Genomic DNA, 19,821 nt, shown 5'->3' on the forward strand with positions numbered 1-19,821 from the left:
CTCTACGATGGCAGTATAGAATCGGACCATCATTGCCTGTGGCAGATTCCTCAGCTGCTGCATGAAGGACATCCGCTGTTGTGCCTTTTTGACTGTGGAGTCGATGGTAGCCCCCCACATAAGGTCCCTGGAGATGATGGTTCCCAGGAACTTAAAAGACTCCACAGATGTGAGTGTGGTGTTGTTGATGGTGAGTGGTGTGAGGGGAGTGGGAGCTCTCCTAAAGTCGACTATCAAGAGGAAATTGTGGCAGCGGCCTCTGCAGTCCGTCTGTCTTTTCATTCTTTTTGGCCTGTTAGGTGTATGTTTTGGTTTTTGTTTTATTTTATTTTTAGATGCGTATATGTGTGGGGGGGGGGGGGGGGGGGGGGAAAACTTTTAAACTCCTCTCTGTACGGGGACCCGACTTTTTCCCTGTCGGGTCCCCGTTGTCGTTGGGGCCTAACATCGTGGAGCCAGCGGCCTCCAACCGGAATCGACCTGGGGCTCCAGTCACAGAGCCTGCGGACTCACCATCGCGGAGCTGGACGACTTTGGAGCACGGAGCGTTGTGGTGGTGCGCGGCTGCGACCCGACTTCAGAGCTCGGAGGCTTCGGCCGCAGGCCCTACGGACGGTAACATCGGGAGCTCGCGGGTCCCTGGTGGGAGACTGCTTTTCGGAGCTCCTGCAATGGCAAACTTCACCCGCCCAAATCGAGGGGTTTAAATCGACCCAGAGCGGGGCCTTGCATCACCCGGTTCGGCTTAAATGGCCGCGGGACTTACCATCGCCTGCCGGGGGCTCTAACAACTGCCTGCAAACTGTCAACATAGTCAGTCCCTGATTGTGTCAATACTCGCACTCGGCTGGGCGTACGCAGCACAGCCCCCCCCCACTCCCCGTCCCTTCCCCCCCCTCTGCCCTCCCTCCACCTCACCCCTCTCCCTCTCCCCTCCACATCCACCTCCCTCCTCTCTCTCCCTCCCCCTCTGCCCCTCTCCAGCCCACCTCCCCCTCCCTTTGTCCCCCTCTGCCCTCCCTCCACCTCACCCTCTGCCCTCCCTCCACCTCACCCTCTCCCTCCCCCTCTGCCCCTCTCCAGCCCACCTCCCCCTCCCTATGTCCCCCACTCCCCCATCCCTCTCCCCTCCCTCCTCTCTCCCCTCTCTGCACTCCCTTCACCCCACCCATCCCCCCTCCTCTCTCTCCCCCCCCCCCTTTGCCCCCCTCCCACCCGTCCTCTCCCCCTACGTCCCTTCCCCCCCCCCCTCTCATCCCCCTTCCCTCCTGTGTGTGTGGGGGGTTGTTAGTGTGCGTGTGACGCAGGAACCCCCCCCCCACAACTGCGCATGAGGGAACGGGACCCAATGGGTCCCCCTTGATCTCGGAACAATTAAAAACCCGTGACTCTTTCTCTCCCTTGGGCTAACGCCGGCAATTAAAGTCACCATGTGGATGGGGTGAAAGAAGGGAAGAAACAGAGGCAGATAATCAGAGAGGAAATTTGTAATGGGATTGGATCATTGAAACCAAACCCACTTACAATATTGTAGGTTTGTCGATTAATACCACATACACATTTAATACCCCAGTTGTTGAATTTGGATAATTCGCATCACCAGTAACATTTACAAGAACCAAATAGAAAGATTGTGTTCATTTGCATTATGTGCTTGGTGCTTCTAATACTGCAATTGAAATAAACCCAAATCGCTTTGGACGGTACACCTTGCTTTTAAACTCTGTTTGTGAATGTTCCTGTCTGCAGGTTGACGGCTGCATTTCCGTTGCAGTTTGTGGCTGCACTTTAAAGAGATTTACGTCAATAAAACACTTTGTGGACTCCTAAAAGATATGCAAGGACATTGTGTGAATGTCAGTCTCCCACCAGAGGTTTTGCTGGAAGCACTCGATCTTGGAGGGATAGTGCAAACAGGAGTAGTGGATAGACAAAGTAGCCAAAGGCGTCCGTGGGCTTGGAATGGACTTTGGTCACTCGCGTTTTGAGTGAAGCGGAGACCAAGATGGCGTGAAAGCCAAGGGAAGAGTCGGGGCTCGAGCAGAGGAAAGTGGGCACTGGATGGAAACTGGCAGCGAGGGAGATGAAGTGTTAAGGATTTGAGTGTAGGAGCAGGGAGGTTCTACTGCAGTTGTACAGGGTCTTGGTGAGACCACACCTGGAGTATTGCGTACAGTTTTGGTCCCCTAATCTGAGGAAAGACATTCTTGCCATAGAGGGAGTACAGAGAAGGTTCACCAGACTGATTCCTGGGATGTCAGGACTTTCATATGAAGAAAGACTGGATAGACTCGGCTTGTACTCGCTAGAATTCAGAAGATTGAGGGGGGATCTTATAGAAACGTACAAAATTCTTAAGGGGTTGGACAGGCTAGATGCAGGAAGACTATGTTGGGGAAGTCCAGAACTAGGGGTCACAGTTTAAGGATAAGAGGGAAGACTTTTAGGACTGAGATGAGAAAATCATTTTTTACACAGAGAGTGGTGAATCTGTGGAATTCTCTGCCACCGAAGGTAGTTGAGGCCAATTCATTGGCTATATTTAAGAGGGAGTTAGATGTGGCCCTTGTGGCTAAAGGGATCAGGGGGTATGGAGAGAAGGCAGGTACAGGATACTGAGTTGGATGATTAGCCATGATCACATTGAATGACGGTGCAGGCTCGAAGGGCCGAATGGCCTACTCCTGCACCTATTTTCTATGTTTCTATGTTAAAGTGGTGAATAAGAGCTGGAAGCGGCACCGATACAGACATGATGTACCTGAGAGAGAGGTGAGGGAGGGAGACTGAAACAAGGAATGATCTACAGAGAGACAGGCTGAGCCCGAGCACAACGGCCTCCCACATGGAACCTGGTGTGTGGAGAGCAAATCCTGCAAACACGCTATCACTTCTCTGACTGCGGACTTTAGGACACCGGAGCTCAGGACCCGCTGCCCGCGGCTGCTGCTGAACCTGCAGGAAGGGAGATTGTTTCAATCTTTATATTTTCACAAAAGCATTTCTGTTCAGTTGCCGGATGCAGTTAACGGGTTAAAATGAACGGATCGACAGACAGCTCTGATTCCAGTTGCTGTTTATTTCACTCTTCCCACATTTACATTCGCCCTGGTTTTATTTCCGCGCTCACTGGAATTTTACAATGCGGGAATTTGAGCCATTTATCACCGACCTGATCCCAGCACACACGAACTGCGTGTAATCCTCTTCCCGGTGTCAGGGAGACTCCCCCGGGTCCGGGTACATCTCACACCCTTCTGATCCTCAGACAACTCGAGCAATGCATGCGCTGTTTCCACATCCAGGGTGACGGAGACTGGGGGGGGAGAAGCAGAGAATCAGAGAGTTGCTGGGGGTCGGGGGGGGGGGGGGGGGGGGGGGAGACTCGGGCAGTGCGGTCCCGGGACCGGGGGGAGAAGCCGCTCGGCCTCAGGCACAGGCGGGCGGACGGATTTGCTCGATACTACTGTTGTGAATAGCGAGGAAGTCTGTCAAAGTTTGCAACAAGATGAACTACAAGCTAGTTAATCGATTCCACCATTCCATGGGTGGAAATTGCTTTTAAAACATGGGGAGGGTGTGGCACAAGGAGAGAGTTATTATCAAGAAAGCTCATCAGCGCCTCTACTTCCTGAGAAGATTATGGAGAGTCGGTTTGTCAAGGAACTCTCTCTAACTTCCAAAGGTGCACAGTAGAGAGCATGCTGACCGGTTGCATCGTGGCTTGGTTCGGCAACTTGAGCGCCCTGGAGAGGAAAAGACTACAAAAAGTAGTAAACACTGCTCAGTCCATCATCAGCTCTGACCTTCCTTCCATCGAGGGGATTTATCGCAGTCGCTGCCTCAAAAAGGCTGGCAGTATCATCAAAGACCCACACCATCCTGGCCACACACTCATCTCCCTGCTACCTTCAGGTAGAAGGTACAGGAGCCTGAAGACTGCAACAACCAGGTTCAGGTTACTTCCCCACAGCCATTAAACCTGGCTCGGACAAAACTCTGATTATTAATAACCACTTTCTCTTATTTGCACTTTATCAGTTTATTTATTCATGTGTGTATATATTTATATTATGGTATATGGACACACTGATCTGTTTTGTAGTAAATGCCTACAGTGTTCTGTGTGCTGAAGCAAAGCAAGAATTTCATTGTCCTATACAGGGACACATGACAATAAACTCACTTGAACTTGACTTGAGTGCGAAGAGGGGCGAGAGGAACGATCGCACGGTGGGGCTGATAAATAACAACGACGAGTCTGCCTACAGAGATGAAGTCCAAAAACTGACTGTCTGGTGCACTAAAAATAACCTGCTATTCAACCCAACGAAAACAAAAGAACTGGTTGTTGACTTCAGGAGGAGGAGAGAGGAACCTGCTCCTCTCTACATCAAAGGAGACATGGTGGAGAGTCACTGACTTTAAGTTCCTGGGAATATACATAGAAACATAGAAAATAGGTGCAGGAGTAGGCCATTCGGCCCTTCGAGCCTGCACCGCCATTCAATATGATCATGGCAGATCATCCAAATCAGTATCCTGTACCTGCCTTCTCTCCATACCCCCTGATCCCTTTAGCCACAAGGGCCACATCTAACTCCCTCTTAAATATAGCCAATGAACAGTGGCCTCAACTACCTACTGTGGCAGAGAATTCCACAGATTCACCACTCTCTGTGTGAAAAATGTTTTCTTCATCTCGGTCCTAAAAGATTTCCCCCTTATCCTAAAACTGTGACCCCTTGTTCTGGACTTCCCCAACATCGGGAACAATCTTCCTGCATCTAGCCTGTCCAACCCCTTAAGAATTTTGTAAGTTTCTTTCAGATCCCCCCTCAATCTTCTAAATTCTAGCGAGTACAAACCAAGTCTATCCAGTCTTTCTTCATATGAAAGTCCTGGCATCCCAGGAATCAGCCTGGTGAACCTTCTCTGTACTCCCTCTATGGCAAGAATGGCTTCCCTCAGATTAGGAGACCAAAACTGCACGCAATACTCCAGGTGTGGTCTCACCAAGACCCTGTACAACTGCAGTAGAACCTCCCTGCTCCTATACTCAAATCCTTTTGCTATGAATATATATCTCCCAGGACCTCAAATGGACAATGAACACCGTCACTCTCGTGAAGAAGTCACAGCAGCGGCTGTATTTCCTGAGGTCTCTGCAGAGAGAAAACGTTTCACAGCCGCTGCTGCTGCTGCCCTTCTACCGGTGCGCCGTGGAAAGTATCCTCTCCTATGGCATCCTGGTGTGGTTTGCTAGCTGCACTGTGGCTGAGAGGAGGGCGCTGCAGAGAGTTATTAAAACTGCACAGAGCATCACAAACGCTCAACTGGCCTCCCTGGATGACATATACAGGGCCCGATGCTTGCGCCGGGCCACAAACATCAAGCAGGACACATCCCACCCTGCCAACCACCTTTTCACTCTGCTACCCTCTGGGAGGCGATACAGGTCTCTGAAGCCAAAAAAATAGTTTCTACCCATGTGCGATAAAATAACTTAACACTATCACTGGGGGAAGCACAATATAATTTGGGGTGCAAGATAATGCGCAATATTATTTTTAAATGTTTTTAATACCAATCTATTATTTTCTTTACTGATCTTTACCGACTCCAACTGGTCCAGAACGCAGCCGCCCGACTCATCACCCACACCAAAACCTGGCATCACATCACTCCAGTCCTCAAACAACTTCACTGGCTTCCCATCTCCCACCGGATCACCTACAAAATCCTGGCCCTCACCTACAAAGCCCTCCACCATCTGGCCCCCCCATATCTCACTGACCTCCTCTCCCCCTACCAACCCTCACGGTCCCTCAGATCCACATCAGCCGGTCTCCTCTCCATCCACAAGTCCAAACTCCGCAGTTTTGGGGACAGAGCCTTCTCCAGGGCAGCTCCCAGGCTCTGGAACTCCCTCCCCCAACTGATCCGCAATTCCATGTCCCTCACCATCTTCCAGTCCCGCCTCAAGGCCCATCTCTTCACCTCTGCCTATCCTTAGCCCCACGTCCCCCTCCCTTTTCATCTGTGCATTAATTGCCTCATATTGTGTTTTGTATTGAATTCTGTCTTTACTTTGTGTACTAGTCATGTCTCTACTATTTATTTCATTCCCCTTACATGTTTTTCCTCTACCTGCTAAATGTTTGTAAGGTGACCTTGAGATTTGAAAGGCGCCCGAAAATAAAATTTATTATTATTATTATTATTATCTTGTGTATATGTGAGTCAATGGCTGTTGTGTTTTGTTCTTTAAAATTTTTTTTATCCTGTGTCTTTTATGTACACACCGAAGGAGTTGCAATGGAATTTCGTTGCACAGATGTTTGTGCAATGACAATAAACGTATTCTATTCTATTATAACGTGTCGCCGACCCATTCGATTCTGGCCGATGCCATACACTGTCTTTTTTATTTTATTTTTATTAGAAGTACAATACGTTACAGTAATACACACCACATATGTCTCATTACATTTGTTGTACCCCTTCATTTTTTGAGCTTTAAGAAAGATAGAAATAAAAGAAGTAAGGAAAGTGAGAGAGAGTCATGATAGTGCAGGAAAGTGTTGGGAAATGAGAGCCCATTAGAGAGTTAGAGAAGAAAGTTAAGAAATAGACCCTAGAAAAGAAAGTGAAACAATCGCTCTATTATACAAAACTCCGCAAAAAAGGGATATACCAACCATATTTTTCACCCCCCGTTACCAGATCCTGGCACCATTTATTTTTTTAAATTACTGTTGCACCTTATGCCTGTAGTAAGTCCATAAATGCAGACCACTTCTTTTGGAAGTGGTCTGCTTTGCCTGCGAGGAGGAGTCTCATATCTTAAGGGGTTGGACAGGCTAGATGCAGGAAGATTGTTCCCGATGTTGGGGAAGTCCAGAACAAGGGCTCACACAGTTTAAGGATAAGGGGGAAATCTTTTAATAATAATAATAATGGATGGGATTTATATAGCGCCTTTCTAATGCTCAAGGCGCTTTACATCGCATTATTCATTCACTCCTCAGTTTTAGGACCGAGATGAGGAAAACTTTTTTCACACAGAGAGTGGTGAATCTGTGGAATTCTCTCCCGCAGAAGGTAGTTGAGGCCAGTTCATTGGCTATATTTAAGAGGGAGTTAGATGTGGCCCTTGTGGCTAAAGGGATCAAGGGGTATGGAGAGAAGGCAGGTACAGGATACTGAGTTGGATGATCAGCCATGATCATATTGAATGGCGGTGCAGGCTCGAAGGGCCGAATGGCCTACTCCTGCACCTATTTTCTATGTTTCTATGTTTCCAGGTGTAATGTTTCGAACATATTTGAAATTCACATCCACAGCGCCCCCACTGTCGCCCCTGATTTTGGCCGCTGCCGAACACCCCACCCATTGCACCCTTCTTCACGGCGGCCCGTTTATGCCTCGGTTCTGACAATTGGAGGGATCTACCCAGTAACATTACTAAGAGCAGCTCCGGGCCGCCGTGCACCCCGACTCTAATCGACTCCTAGCTAACTCAGCTCCGTCCTGCGCTGAGCTTGCTGCGGGCCGGATAAAATCTCGTGGCAGGCCGCATGTGACCCGTGGGCGAGAGTTGGGAGACCCCTTTAGAAACATAGAAACATAGAAAATAGGTGCAGGAGTAGGCCATTCGGCCCTTCGAGCCTGCACCGCCATTCAATATGATCATGGCTGATCATCCAACTCAGTATCCTGTGCCTGCCTTCTCTCCATACCCCCTGACCCCTTTAGCCACAAGGGTCACATCTAACTCCCTCTTAAATATAGCCAATGAACTGTGGCCTCGACTACCTTCTGTGGCAGAGAATTCCAGATTCACCACTCTCTGTACAAAAATGTTTTCCTCATCTCGGTCCTAAAAGATTTCCCCCTTATCCTTAAACTGTGACCCCTTGTTCTGGACTTCCCCAACATCGGAAACAATCTTCCTGCATCTAGCCTGTCCAACCCCTTAAGAATTTTGTAAGTTTCTATAAGATCCCCCCTCAATCTTCTAAATTCTAGCGAGTACAAACCGAGTCTATCCAGTCTTTTTTCATGTGAATGTCCTGACATCCCAGGAATCAGTCTGGTGAACCTTCTCTGTACTCCCTCTATGGCAAGAATGTCTTTCCTCAGATTAGGAGACCAAAACTGTACGCAATACTCCAGGTGTGGTCTCACCAAGACCCTGTACAACTGCAGTAGAACCTCCCTGCTCCTATACTCAAATCCTTTTGCTATGAATGCTAACATACCATTCGCCTTCTTCACTGCCTGCTGCACCTGCATGCCTACTTTTAATGACTGGTGTACCATGACACCCTGGTCTCGTTGCATCTCCCCCTTTCCTAATCGGCCACCATTCAGATAATAGTCTACTTTCCTGTTTTTGCCACCAAAGTGGATAACCTCACATTTATCCACATATTACTGCATCTGCCATGCATTTGCCCACTCACCCAGCCTATCCCAGTCACCTTGCAGCCTCCTAGCATCCTCCACACAGCTAACACTGCCCCCCCAGCTTCGTGTCATCCACAAACTTGGAGATGTTGCATTCAATTCCCTCTTCCAAATCATTAATATATATCGTAAATAGCTGGGGTCCCAGAACTGAGCCTTGCGGTACCCCACTAGTCACTGCCTGCCATTGTGAAAAGGACCCGTTTACTCCTACTCTTTGTTTGGCTTAATTGGGAAGAGTGTAGTGCTGGCTTCCTTCCGTGGTGGGTGGGAGCACTTAGGGGCGTAAAGGGGCTGGAGAATAGGTCTAAGTTACATTTCGACATACAAGAATACATGGGGGGGATTGTCCCACACCTCTCAAAACATGCGGGTTTGTGTGTGGCCCCTGGGATTTACGCCCATGCATGCAGGGATATCAATACTGGAGGATGCAGTATTCTTCACACAAAGAGTTGTTAATAGGTTTCAGTTTTACCTCGTTTGATGATATCAAAATGTTCTTTCAATGCAATGTTGAAGAAAAAGGTGCGATCAAACTTTTCAATTGGCAGCGCGCCATCCACCACCGACATTGGTTTGGCTTCATCACAAACCCTGCAAATATTTAACAGCGGGTTATAATCTGAGCAATATTTTGTTTTTGGCGTCCTTTTAAAACGTACATTGTTTTAGTCAAAAACATGTCCTACCATGTGATGCGACCAGCTTCCTCCTGAAATAAAAAAAGACAAATCTCAATAGACTGTTCCCCACGGTGGGTATTTCAAGTCAAGTCGACTTTATTTGTCACACATACACATACAAGATGGTGCCTGATGGTGAACAGAGTCTGGCTGATACACTGCCTGATGGTGAACAGAGTCTGGCTGATGATCTGAACAGATTTTTCAACAGATTTGACTGCCCCACACCACCCCAGCCTCCCCCACCTGGTCTGCTGACCATTGCTGCTTCCTCTCCACCTCCCCTCCCTCTCTCCATCATCTCCATCACTCCTGAGATGTCACCTGTACGGAGTCCCCTCTTTCCACCTCCCACTCCACCGGCAGCCCCACCCATGACTCTTCATACTGCTCAGGTCAAGGTGATGCTGGACAGACTGAAGCCAGGGAAAGCAGTGGGGCCTGATGACACCAGCCCAAGGCTACTGAAGACTTGCTCTTCAGAGCTGTGTGGTATTCTAACACGCCTGTTCAACCTGAGCTTGCGTCTACAGAAGGTTCCAAGGCTGTGGAAAACATCTTGCCTGGTACCTGTCCCAAAGAAGACCCATCCCACTCTCTACAATGACTACAGACCAGTAGCGCTCACTTCACATATAATGACGACATTTGAGAGACTTGTCCTTTCCTACATCAGGACTAGTGTGTCAAATCAAATGGATCCTTTACAGTTTGCATATCAGCCTAACATCAGTGTCGATGATGCCCTCATTTACATGCTGCAGAGGGTGTACACACATTTGGACACTACTGATGCATCTGTAAGGATTACATTTTTTGACTTTTCAAGCGCCTTCAACACAATTCAGCCCCGACTGCTAGGGGAGAAGATGGAGAAGATGAAAGTGGATCCATCACTGGTACTGTGGTGTTTGGATTACCTTTCCCACAGACCACAGTATGTGCGCCTACAGAACAGTGTCTCGGGCACCATCTTGAGCAGCACAGGGGCTCCACAAGGAACTGTGCTGGCTCCGTTCCTGTTTACCATCTACACAGCGGATCTCCAATATAACACCAACAGCTGCTTTTTGCAGAAGTTTTCGGATGACACAGCTGTTGTCGGCCTCATTAAAGGGGGCAATGAGGAGGAGTATAGAGACATAATAAGTAACTTTGTGGAGTGGAGTGCACACAATAACCTCCATCTTAACACCAAAAAAACCAAGGAGATAGTTGTGGACTTCAGGAGGGGGAGGAGGAGGACTCAAGCAACACCAATCACCATTAAGGGCACTGAGGTGGAGGTGGTCGCTAACCACAGGTACCTTGGGGTGCAGCTTGACAGTGAGCTGGACTGGAAGTGTCATATGGAGGCGGTGTACAGGAAGGGACAAAGCCGACTGTATTTTTTAAGGAGGCTGAGGTCATTTAACATCTGCCAACCCCTACTGTGCAGTGTCTACCATTCAGTGGTGGCCAGTGCTCTGTTTTTTGCTGTGGCCTGTTGGGGAGATGGCGCCCGCATAGCGGACAAAAACAGACTGGACAAGCTGATCAGGAAGGCCGGCTCAGTGGTCGGGGCTGAGCAACGAACGGTCCAGCAGGTGGCAGAGGCCAGAACTCTGAACAAACTGGGTTCAATAATGACCAACCCCACTCACCCACTCCATGCCCTGAAGGTGATCAAGAGCAGCATCTTCAGTCAGAGACTGATTGCACCAATGTGCAAAACTGAGAGACATAGGAAGTCCTGTTTACCAGCTGCTATAAGGTTATATAATGCGCATAAATAACTGCACTTTTTTTAATTAATTGTATTTTAGCTTGTATTTTAACTTGTATTTTAACTTGTTAAGTATGGAAGCCATTTGAGGAAATGTGTGGTGTTATGTCTGTCTTGAAGCTGTCGTGGCACTGTAATTTCCTGTAAAGGATTATTAAAGGTATAATCTAAATCTAAATCTAAGATGTGCAGTGAAATGAAAGTGGCAATGCCTGCGAATTGTGCAAAAAAATACAGAACAGAATCAGTATTTACATGTTAGGGAAAAAAAGTATTAAAGACGCAACACAACAGTAAATTAGTCCCTGGTGACCACTTCCCTTCAATCGGGGCATTTTACCGAAGCCTTAAAAACAGCAGTGATCAAGCCCCTATTGAAGAAGCCTAATTTGGATGCCTCAGCTATGAGCAACTACAGGCCCATATCTAATTTAGCATTTTTGGCAAAGATTATTGAAAGGGTAGTTTACCAACAAGTTTACTGCTTTATGACCCTAAACAATATTTTTAATGTTTTCCAGTCGGGATTTCGGCCACATCACAGCACCGAGACTGCACTCACTACGGTCCTAAACGACATACATCTAAACAGTGATGCATCAAAAGCTTCAGTTTTGGTACTTCTAGATCTCAGTGCTGCTTTTGATACGGTGGACCACAACATACTGCTTGACAGACTGGAGAAGTGGGTGGGACTCTCTGGTTCTGTGCTGGACTGGTTCAAATCTTACTTGAAAGATCGGGATTATTTTGTTTCCCTTGGTAATTTTGAATCAGAACGTACAAAACTCACATGCGGGGTTCCTCAGGGCTCCATTCTTGGACCCATTTTGTTCAACATTTATATGTTCCCCCTAGCTCAGATCATAGAGCATTTTAACATATCCTACCACACTTATGCCGATGACACACAACTATATATCGCAGTGTCACCACATGACCATAGTCCCCTACACTCACTGAGCCAGTGTGTCAAACATATCAATGAGTGGATGAACCAGAACTTCCTCCAGCTCAATGCAAATAAGACAGAAATTATTGTCTTTGGTCCCAAAAAAACAAGGCTAGAGGTGAGTGCTCAACTCGACTCAATTGCTCTGAAAACCACAGACAAAGCCAGAAACCTTGGTGTAGTTATGGACTCGGATTTGAATTTTAACAGCCATATAAAGACCATTACCAGATCTGCCTATTACCATCTAAAAAATATTGCAAGAATCAAGGGATTTCTGTCCAAAGAAGACACTGAAAAACTTGTTCATGCATATATTTTTAGTAGGTTAGATTATTGTAATGGCATCTTTACAGGTCTCAATAAAAAATCAATTAAACAACTGCAGCTTATCCAAAATGCCGCTGCCAGAGTCTTGACCAACACCAAGAAAATGGACCACATTACACCTGTCCTTAAATCTTTGCACTGGCTCCCTGTGTGTAAGAGGATAGATTTTAAAATTCTGTTACTGACCTACAAGTCACTGAATGGTCTAGGTCCAAAATACATCTCTGACCTACTTGTTGGATATGAGGCGCCTAGACTCCTCAGGTCTTCTGGGACAGGTTTACTCTGTGTTCCCAGGGTCAGAACTAAAAAGGCTGAAGCAGGATTCGGTTTTTATGCTCCACACCTGTGGAACAAGCTCCCTGAACACCTGAGGTGTGCACAGACTGTAAGCGCATTTAAATCAGGCCTAAAAACACTGTTGTTTACTATAGCTTTTCCATAACCCGACATGCAGGTAATCTTAACCGTCTAATTTTAACCCTTTTATGTGCTTTTTAAAATCGTTTTATTGTTTCATTGACGTTGTTTTATTATTCATACATTTGTCGTATTGCTTATTTTGCAATTTTTAATTATTGACTATCTTATTTTTTCTTTCCTGTAAAGCACCTTGAATTGCTGTTTGCACGAATGGTGCTATACAAATAAATTTGCCTTTGCCTTTGGTGAGATAAGAGTTTACAGTCCTGATGGCCTGTTGGAAGAAACGCCGTCTCATCCTCTCTGTTTTCCCAGCATGACAGCAGAGGCGTTTATCTGACCGTAGCAGTTGGAACAGTCCGTTGCTGGGGTGGTAGGGGTCCCCCTTAATGTTGCTGGCTCTGGATCTGCACCTTATGATGTATAGTTCCTGCATGGGGTGAGTGTGGTTCCCAGATTGCGTTCAGCCGAACGCACTATTCTCTGCAGAGCCTTCCAGTCCTGGGCAGAGCTGTTCCCAAACTAGTTTGTGAGGTTGCCGGACAAGATGCTTTCTGCAGCCCCAGAGTAGAAGCACTGAAGGTTCCTCAGTGCGAATCCGAATTTCCTCAGCTGCCCGAGGTGGTAAAGGCTCTGCCTTGCCTCACTCACTGAAGTATTTCACTAAATTGCAACAAAAAACCCCTCTGATAATTCCCATTTCCCAACTCTTTGCCGCCGTCACTCAGACAGAAAGTGGATATTGTCGTAGAGACATCGAACACGGGGTAAAGCATTAGGAATGTCGATGAAAATAACTGCGAGTGTGCAACTTGCGAGTAAGACTAGGGCATGTTGTGGGATTTTATCTGGAGAAGATGTCAGAGATAATGGCATGGAACATTTTAAGATCAGCGGCGGTTTCAAATGGATAGGGGTTGGAAATATTATCAAGGCTTGTGGGAAGAAGAAAAACAAAACCTGAAATGTATGATGGTCTTTAATAATCTTACTGTAAGAAATGCAGTAAACAGAACATGGAACTGACAGGGTGGTCTGAAGTCAATATTGCAGATAAATTTAAGTTGAATTGGGATAAATACACGAGGATTCCTGGAATTTGGGGCATTATTGTCAGATGTGGTGAGTAGTTGGACAGATGGAATATTGACCTAGTACTGAATTACTGGTAAATGCAGCATTTATTTCAGAAATGTCACCCACCATTTTGTGACTGTGCACTTTCACTTCACCAAACTGTAGTGTAACCCCTCACCTTCAGAAATATCAGGTCGTCCTTGAGGTCTATCTGTTCCTGTAGCTTTGAGAGTTCCTCCTGAATGGAATTTAAATTAGTTTGTATCTCTTGAAGATTTGTCACCATTGTTTTTACAATCTTCTCCTCTTCTTCCCGGACATCTCCGAGTAAGCGCTGCTCTTTATCGGTGAGAATCTGGTGCATCTCAGCAAACTGGGATGTGATCAGTGACTGAAGGTTGTGTGACTCTTCCTGTCAGATGAAAGATGAGAATCAATATATTATGTCACTCTTGAGTGCAGAAATATGCCATTCGGGCTAATATGTCCATGCTGGGCCCTGTACGTATCTACACTAATCCCATTTACATGTATTTAATCCGTAACTTTGGCAATTTAAGAGCTTGTCTTAATAATTCGGTATTGGGGGTTCAGTATTGATGTGGATAGAGAACTGGCTGGCAAACAGGAAGCAAAGAGTAGGAGTAAACGGGTCCTTTTCACAATGGCAGGCAGTGACTAGTGGGGTACCGCAAGGCTCAGTGCTGTGACCCCAGCTATTTACAATATATATTAATGATCTAGATGAGGGAATTGAAGGCAACATCTCCAAGACACTAAGCTGGGGGGCAGTGTTAGCTGTGAGGAGGATGCTAGGAGACTGCAAGGTGACTTGGATAGGCTGGGTGAGTGGGCAAATGTTTGGCAGATGCAGTATAATGTGGATAAATGTGAGGTTATCCACTTTGGTGGCAAAAACAGGAATGCAGACTATTATCTAAATGGTGGCCGATTAGGAAAAGGGGAGATGCAACGAGATCTGAGTGTCATGGTACACCAGTCATTGAAAGTAGGCATGCAGGTGCAGCAGGCAGTGAAGAAAGCGAATGGTATGTTAGCTTTCATAGCAAAAGGATTTGAGTATAGGAGCAGGGAGGTTCTACTGCAGTTGTACAGGGTCTTGGTGAGACCGCACCTGGAGTTTTGGTCTCCAAATCTGAGGAAGGACATTATTGCCATAGAGGGAGTGCAGAGAAGGTTCACCAGACTGATTCCTGGGATGTCAGGACTTTCATATGAAGAAAGACTGGATAGACTCGGTTTGTACTCGCTAGAATTTAGAAGATTGAGGGGGGATCTTATAGAAACTTACAAAATTCTTAAGGGGTTGGACAGGCCGGATGCAGGAAGATTGTTCCCGATGTTGGGGAAGTCCAGAACAAGGGGTCACAGTTTAAGGATAAAGGGGAAATCTTTTAGGACCGAGATGAGAAAAACATTTTTCACACAGAGTGTGGTGAATCTCTGGAATTCTCTGCCACAGAAGGTAGTTGAGGCCACAGTTCATTGGCTATATTTAAGAGGGAGTTAGATGTGGCCCTTGTGGCTAAAGGGATCAGGGGGTATGGAGAGAAGGCATGTACAGGATACTGAGTTGGATGATCAGGCATGATCATATTGAATGGTGGTGCAGGCTCGAAGGGCCGAATGGCCTACTCCTGCACCTATTTTCTATGTTTCTATGTCTTCGGCGAGGAGGCTGAAGAGAGGAGGCTGATGATGGAGGCTGAGGAGAGGAAGCTGAGGAGAGGAGGCTGAGGAGAGGAGGCTACGCAAAGAGCTGGAGAGGACGGAATGTGTTGAACACATGACAGTACAGATGAGACAGTGTGAGGCTTGCAGAATGTGGGAGCCCAGGGACACGGATGGAGCCTCTGGCTGCTACAACTGTGGCAAGTGCGTCCAGGTTCAGCTCCTGAAGGACCGTGTTGGGGCACTGGAGAAGCAGCTGGATGACCTCAGGGCCATCCGGGAAAACGAGAGTTTCCTGGACAGGACCTACAGTGAGGCTGTCACGCCGAGGATACGGGAAGAACCAAGGTGTGTGACGGAGAGAAAGGGTGGTAATTGTGGAGTGCAGGAGACCCAGGTGGCTCTGCCTAATGAAAACAGGTACGCCCTCTTGGGAAGTCAGGAGAGACGATGTTTCCAGTCCGAGCGGCGGACACGTCGGGGGCTCCAAACCTAGAGATGGGACTCGACTGGCAAACCGACGTCGGGCACAGCACTAGTGGTGGGTGACTCCATTATCCGAGGAGCAGACAGGAGATTCTGTGGCGGCAGACTAGACGCGAGGATGGTCTGTTGCCTCCCCGGTGCCAGGGATCAGGATGTCATGAGTCGAATTCAGAACATCCTTGAGAGAGAAGGTGAACAGTAGTTGTGCACATAGGCACAAACAACATCGGGAAGAAGAGGAAGGAGGTTCTCCAACATGAGTTCAGAGAGTTGGGAAGAAGACTGAAAGGCAGGACTTCTAGGGTAGTTATCTCTGGATTGCTTCCGGTAATAATAATAATAATATATTTTATTGTCATTGCACGTCATTGCAACGAGATTTAGTATGCAGCTCCAACCGATGAAAAAGAAAAGTAAAATAAATAAATAAGCTGTGTGTCGTGACCATCCGAGGGAGACAGTCCGGGGGGGTGGGGGGCACTCAGCAGGGCCGGTTCAGAGCCGCTATAGCTCTGGGAATAAAGCTGTTTATGAGTCTGGAGGTACGGGCGTAGAAGGCCTTGTAACGTCTGCCGGAGGGAAGTAGTTCAAACAGTCCATTACAGGGGTGTGATGAGTCTTTGTGGATGCTGACGGCCTTCCTGAGGCACCGTGTGTGGTAGATGCCCTCCAAAGCTGGCAGCTCTGTCCCAATGATCCTCTGCGCTCTGTGTACGACGCGCTGAAGAGCTCTCCTCTCCGCCTCCGTGCAGCTGAGATACCACACAGAGATGCCATACGTTAATATGCTCTCTGTGTACCTCGTGCTAGTGAGGACAGGAACAGGGAGATAGGGAATCTGAATGTGTGGCTGAGGGGCTGGAGCAGAGAGCAAGGATTTAGGTTTATAGACCACTGTGATCTCTTCTGGGGTAGGGGTGCCCTGTACAAAAGGGACGGGCTACATCTTAACTGGAGGGGGACCGACATTCTGGCAGGCAGGTTTGCTAGGGCTACACGTGTGGGTTTAAACTAAATAGTGGGGGCAGGGGAGGGATTGACAAATTGGGAGTATAAAGATGGAGTTGAAGGGGAAGTGACTACAGGAAAAGTTACAAAAGATTCTCGGATTAATGGGAAGGAAAGTTCGAGAAGGGATAAGAGCGTAAGGTCAGGGCCAATTGCGAGCGGTGCGAGGGGGGAAGTGAAAGCGGAGGTCATAGTGTTGTATATGAATGCACGAAGTATAAGAAATAAAGTGGACGAGCTTGAGGCTCAGTTAGAAATTGGCAAGTATGATGTAGGATTACAGAGACATGGCTGCAAGAGAGCCAGGGCTGGGAACTGAATATTCAAGGGTAGACTGATGGGACTGAAGGCTGATAAATCCCCAGGGCCTGATGGTCTGCATCCCAGGAAGTGGCTCTAGAAATTGTGGATGCATTGGTGATAATTTTCCAATGTTCTATAGACTCAGGATCAGTTCCTGTGGATTGGAGGGTAGCTAATGTTATCCCATTTTTTAAGAAAGGCAGGAGAGAGAAAACAGGGGATTATAGACCAGTTAGCCTGGGGAAGATGCTGGAGTCAAGTATAAAAGATGAAATAGCTGCACATTTGGATAGCAGTAACACGATCGGTCCGAGTCAGCATGGATTTACGAAGGGGAAATCATGCTTGACTAATCTTCTGGAATTTTTTGAAGATGTAACTAGGAAAATGGACAAGGGAGAGCCAGTGGATGTAGTGTACCTGGACTTTCAGAAAGCATTTGATAAGATCCCTCATAGATTAGTGGGCAAAATTAGGGCATATGGTATTGGGGGGTAGAGTGCTGACATGGATAGAAAATTGGTTGGCAGACAGGAAACAGAGAGTGGGGATTAAGCGGTCCCTTTCAGAATGGCAGGCAGTGACCAATGGGGTACAGCAAGGCTCGGTGCTGGGACCGTAGCTATTTACATAATACATCAATGATTTGGATGAAGGGATTCAAAGTAACATTAGCAAATTTGCAGATGACACAAAGCTGGGTGGCAGTGTGAACTGTGAGGAGGATGCTATGAGAATGCAGGGTGACTTGGGCAGGTTGAGGGAGTGTGCAGATGCATGGCAGATGAAGTTTAATGTGAAGAAATGTGAGGTTATCCACTTTAGTATCAAAAACAGGAAGGCAGATTATTATTTCATATGCTGAGAGAATGGAGCAGCTGGGCTTATACACTCTGGAGTTTAGAAAGATGAGAGGGCATCTTATTGAAACATATAAGATTGTTAAGGGTTTAGACATGCTGGAGGCAGGAAACATGTTCTCGATGTTGGGGGAGTCCAGAACCAGGGGACACAGTTTAAGAATAAGCAGTAAGTCATTTAGAACGGAGACGAGGAAACACTTTTTCTCACAGAGAGTTGTGAGTCTGTGGAATTCTCTGCCTCAGAGGGTGGTGGAGGCAGGTTCTCTGGATGCTTTCAAGAGAGAGCTGGATAGGGCTCTTAAAGATAGCGGAGTGAGGGGATATGGGGAAAAGGCAGGAACGGGGTACTGATTGGGGATGATCAGCCATGATCACATTGAATGGCGGTGCTGGTTCGATGGGACGAATGGTCTACTCCTGCACGTATTGTCTATTGTCTATTTCCACTTGTCCGTGTTTGGCCAACAGTTCTCAAACATTTCCCTTTTGTATCTTTCAAATGTTGTTACGGTACCTGACTCAACTACCTCATCTGGCAGCTCGTTCCATGTACCCACTGCCAAAGTTATCCTTCATGTTCGTTTTAAATCTTTTCCCACTCACCTCAGATCTATACCCTCACATTCTCAACCCCCCTACTATGGGTAAAAGACTGACCATCCAAAGTATCATTTTGTTTCATATTATACACCTGCCACAGACCATTCTTCAGACTGCTGTGTTCCAGGGAGTAAAGTGATTGGCTGATCAACCCCTCCCAAGAGTTGTGGCCCTCGACTATTGAGCTCTACAGTGGTGCCAAATTATTGCACACATCACAGGGATCAAATCCACACAAGAACATTAAATGGGCAGTACAAACCTGAACTCCAGAAATGCCCCCTTTCTGTTCCTGCTCCATTTTCTGGACCTCTGATCCCTTTTTTGTGAGAGATTCGAAAGAAGATTTCACCTGTTCCTAGTGGTGGGTTTCAGATCAGAGAATAAAAATGTCAGACAATGAAGGAAAGATTAGACAATGATGTGATCAAAAGTGATTAGGTTTTACCTTGTAGAATTCAATTGCTTCTTCTATCAGCGTTAAGCTGTGAGACTTGTGTTCCTTCACAGTTGCACAAATGAAACAGATCAGTTTCTTGTCAGTTTTACAAAACAGCTTCAGTTCTTCCTGGTGTTCCTCGCACTGAAGTTTGCTTTTCTTCGCTTTGAGATTCAGGCTCAGTGTTCGAGCTTTCTCAGACAGTCTAACCAGGGCCCGATTCACCCTGAGGGTGCACTCTGTAGATTCCTCTCTGCATTCCGGGCATGAGTTTCTCCCCTCCCTGTCCCAACTCCGTGTGATGCAGGAGCGGCAGAAGTTGTGCCCGCACTCCAGTGCAACCGGATCGGTGAAGAAATCTTTGCATGTGGGACAAACTACCTCCTCGGTCCAACTTTCGATCTGCTCTTTCGCAGCCATTTTCACTCCGGATGTTCCTGCAGGGTTCAAACTGTTTTCACTGACGTCGGGCTGCTGAACCCTCTGCAGTACCGCGACTGCCCGCTCCCATCCCTGTCCCACCTGCATGCGTCTGGCGCGACCAAACGTGGTGGCTTGAGGCGTACGTTCCTCGCGGAGCCGTCTGGAGCAAAGATCCTATAGCAAAGATCCTCCGCTATAAGCAAAGATCCTATAGCGGAGCAAGATAGCTTACTCCTGCGAAATGCAATGGGCTGACGTGTAGTAGCTACGGAGGGGATCCTGGGCATTTTTCCCCACCCATT

At 47.3% G+C, this 19,821-nt stretch overlaps 1 protein-coding gene across 1 annotated transcript; it reads right to left on the bottom strand.

The window, feature by feature from the left end:
• Nucleotides 1-1,469: 1,469 nt before the first annotated feature.
• LOC116990132 (zinc-binding protein A33-like) lies at nt 1,470-19,553 on the bottom strand. The gene is made up of 7 exons (XM_033047684.1): nt 19,106-19,553; nt 18,920-19,015; nt 13,884-14,117; nt 9,165-9,187; nt 8,951-9,069; nt 3,173-3,316; nt 1,470-2,955 (listed from the first exon to the last, which is right to left on the bottom strand). Exons 1-7 carry the CDS (start codon nt 19,514-19,516, stop codon nt 2,924-2,926), a joined length of 1,059 nt encoding a protein of 352 aa, XP_032903575.1. The 5' UTR covers nt 19,517-19,553; the 3' UTR covers nt 1,470-2,923.
• Between the last annotated feature and the right edge of the window lie 268 nt (nt 19,554-19,821).

Source organism: Amblyraja radiata, chromosome 30 (genome assembly GCF_010909765.2).
Source record: "Amblyraja radiata isolate CabotCenter1 chromosome 30, sAmbRad1.1.pri, whole genome shotgun sequence".
NCBI lineage: Eukaryota > Metazoa > Chordata > Chondrichthyes > Rajiformes > Rajidae > Amblyraja > Amblyraja radiata.

Bases quoted from the DNA above. Each gene is read 5' to 3' on its own strand.
- LOC116990132 (XM_033047684.1), bottom strand. From the start codon at position 19,516: ATGGCTGCGAAAGAGCAGATCGAAAGTTGGACCGAGGAGGTAGTTTGT. The intron at 9,188-13,883 runs GTGAGGGGTTAC...TTTTTATTTCAG, and splicing joins ACGACCTGATATTTCTGAAG to GAGGAAGCTGGTCGCATCAC. The intron at 9,070-9,164 runs GTAGGACATGTT...AAATATTTGCAG, and splicing joins GAAGCTGGTCGCATCACATG to GGTTTGTGATGAAGCCAAAC.